Consider the following 3,114-nt stretch of genomic DNA (forward strand, 5'->3'; position numbering starts at 1 on the left):
ACCTCCAGAATACATGAAAGAGACTTAGGAAAATTTAGTAATTTGCCAAATAGCTGAAGCCACACCTTAAATTCCATCTTCAGCTGCAGACAAAAGAAGCTTATGGTGGAAAGGAGGCAGTTATTGGAGGTTAAAAAGAAAAGTAGAGTCAACAAGGTAAAGATTTAAGTCACTGTCTTCTGCATTGATAAGAGTTTCTAGAGATAAAGTCATCCCCCACTTCCTGATACAGAGCAGAAGACACCCTTTGGAGATGTCCCTTAGACTTGTAAATACCTTTTACAAAGAGCAACTTCTACTGGGCTTTCAGAGTTTCTCCCATGTCTGCTGTTTTTTAAATTAACCAGCCTAAAATAATCCTTATACCAAAGAGACGTATTTGGGGTGACAGATTCTTCCCCTATATCTCCTGGGCTAAAAAACTGTACAGCATGTTACTGTGCTAAATACTACAGGTAATTGTAACACAATAGTAAGTACTTGTATAATATATTGCATTACAACATAAGTAGGCAATAGGAATTTCCCAGCTCTATCATAATCTTATGGGACCACCATTGTATACGCCCTCTGTTGTTTACAGAAACCTCATTATGTGGTACATGACCATACTGGAAAGAGGAAAATGAAGGTATTATTTGAATATAGTGTTGTATACCAAGAAAACAAAAGTTAATCACCCCCAAATTAGAATTAAAATATACATTTAAAAATATAAAAATATAATCAAGTGAAGGGATATATTTATAATATTCAAATAGCAATGTTTTTCTCCCATATTAACAGGAAAGACTTAGAAACTTTAATGAGGTAATGTTAAAATGACAACAAGAAAGATAAATTATCCAGGAATAATCTTAATGAGAGATACTTGAGATTTATATGATATTGACATAAGAAACATCCAAATCTATAGACAATTGTACAAGAGTTTATATGAGCCAAACTAATGACAGTTGCCAGGAAGCAAATCTTAAATGCTCCAGAGAATGACAGTTTGCAGTTTCTTTTGAATTAAGGAGGAAAGGTAAGGAAGATTGCCTGAAGGTGGGAGAAAGCAAGGCAGAGATTGGATTACAGGACAGTTAAGATTATGTGCTCTCTTGAGGGTCTGAAAAAGAGGATTAATTCTGACATTTCAAAGGTGTGTTAAGGTTGCTGCACAAGAACAATGGACAGGGCTAGCTTAAAAACCTTTCAATAAGGAAGTCATAGACTTGGACATGACTACTCACTATGACCTGCCCAGTTAGGAATTTATGATCAGATCACCCTGTAAGGTTCTTCTGTTAGATTTATTACAGCACTCCTTCTTCATCCATAGAACACAAGACTTCACAGAGAAATCCAAGTATTTGTTAAAAGGAAAGAAAGAAAAAGACTACATGCTGTTGCACACCTAATCAAACCAAGTATTTGAGACAAAGCTGTAGAATACTGTCAGGTGCTCTTTTAAGCAAATTCTAATTTAAATACAATTGACGCAGTTCTAATATAGGTAAGCTGAAATGTTTATATTGCCTGTTTGTTCTTATATTCTTCCAGAGAACCAGAAATTTATATGTCCTAAAAGTATCGGTAACACTATTTCTTATTTAATATGTTGTGTATAGAGCTACATATCAAAAAAATCATCACACAGCCCAAAAATTTGTTGTATAAACCACTTGTGTCATCATTTTAAGCATAATTGACACTTGTGATTGTCTTTCTACAGTTCCTCTGGAAGGGCTAAGAAGTCAAAACCAGTTTGATGAGATGAGAGCAAGCTACATTAGAGAGCTCATCAAGGCAATTGGGTTGAGGCAAAAAGGTGTTGTCTCTAGTTCACAACGTTTCTACCAACTTACGAAGTTTCTTGATAACTTGCATGATGTAAGTATTTCATTTTCTAGAATATCAATGAATATTTTCTGAATTTCTATAACTTCTTAAATATTAAATCTAAATTTTACATCATATGGTTTCCTTAAGTTTATAGTTGTGCTTATATTTTAAAACAGTATTTGCATCCTATTGCTCAGAATTTATATTTTGCTTTGTTTGTTTTTGATATAGAACACCTAAATATCCTCTTACTAGTATTTTTATAATTTGAGGGGTAATCTAATAGTTGATAGGAATTGTGATACATTTTCCTGAATATGTTCTAAAATATTTTGGCCTTCAGTTGGACAAAATTTACAGGAAAAGCAAAAGTATGGATGTGGAAAATAACACTCTCATAGCATTTTTGATGGAATTATAAGTTAATAACAATTGAGGAGGAAAAAAATGTTCCTCTACCCTTCAAGATTCTTTTGGCTGGTCTAATAATTAAATGTACATGAGACAAGTTAACAAGAGACAATAACCCAATTTAATAACATATATACCTATGGGAACCCCTCATGCATGAGAAAGTCAGAGACACCACATACAGTAGAGGTTCAGAGAGAGGAAGTTAAAATGAGGTGTAGAAAGCCAAAACCGGTTTGGCTCAGTGTATAGAGCGTCAGCCTGCGGAATGAAAGGTCCTAGGTTCTATTCCGGTCAAGGGCATGAACCTGGGTTGCGGGCACATCCCCAGTGGGGGATGTGCAGGAGGCGGCTGATCAATGTTTCTCTCTCATCGATGTTTCTGACTCTATGTCTCCCTTCCTCTCTGTAAAAAATCAATAAAATATATATATTTTAAAAAAATGAGGTGTAGATGGCAAACTCTGTGAGTTTGGTAGGTTCTTTTTTTATTATTATTAGACTAGAGGCACGGTGCACAAAAATTTGTGCACTGGTGGGGGGGCATGTCCCTCAGCCCAGCCTGCGCCCTCTCGCAGTCTGGGTCCCCTTGGGAGATAACGACATGCTGGCTTAGGCCCGCTCCCAGGTGGCAGAGGGCAGACCCAATCCCTAGGTGCAGCCCCTGGTCGGGCTCAGAGCAGGGCCAATGGGGGAGTTGGGGCACCACCCCCTGTCATGCACAGAGCAGGGCCAATCAGGGGGTTGGGGAGCTCCCCCCTGTCACTCAGAGAGTTGGGCCGATAGGGAAGTTGGGGCACCGCCCCTTGTCATACACAGAGCAGGACTGATCAGGGGGTTGGGGCGCCGCCCTCTATCACCCACAGAGCCGCGCCG

The 3,114-nt window shown here is 38.2% G+C and overlaps 1 protein-coding gene across 1 annotated transcript in view; it reads left to right on the forward strand.

The window, feature by feature from the left end:
* Positions 1-3,114, forward strand: part of PGR (progesterone receptor) — a 76,857-nt gene that overhangs the window by 69,441 nt on the left and 4,302 nt on the right. The window contains exon 6 of the mRNA XM_006775260.1: positions 1,718-1,875. Within this exon, the coding sequence (XP_006775323.1) occupies positions 1,718-1,875 (158 nt within the window). The remainder of the gene's footprint in view (positions 1-1,717; positions 1,876-3,114) is intronic.

The sequence above is a fragment of the Myotis davidii genome, unplaced genomic scaffold, assembly GCF_000327345.1.
Source record: "Myotis davidii unplaced genomic scaffold, ASM32734v1 scaffold8, whole genome shotgun sequence".
Classification (NCBI taxonomy): Eukaryota; Metazoa; Chordata; class Mammalia; order Chiroptera; family Vespertilionidae; genus Myotis; species Myotis davidii.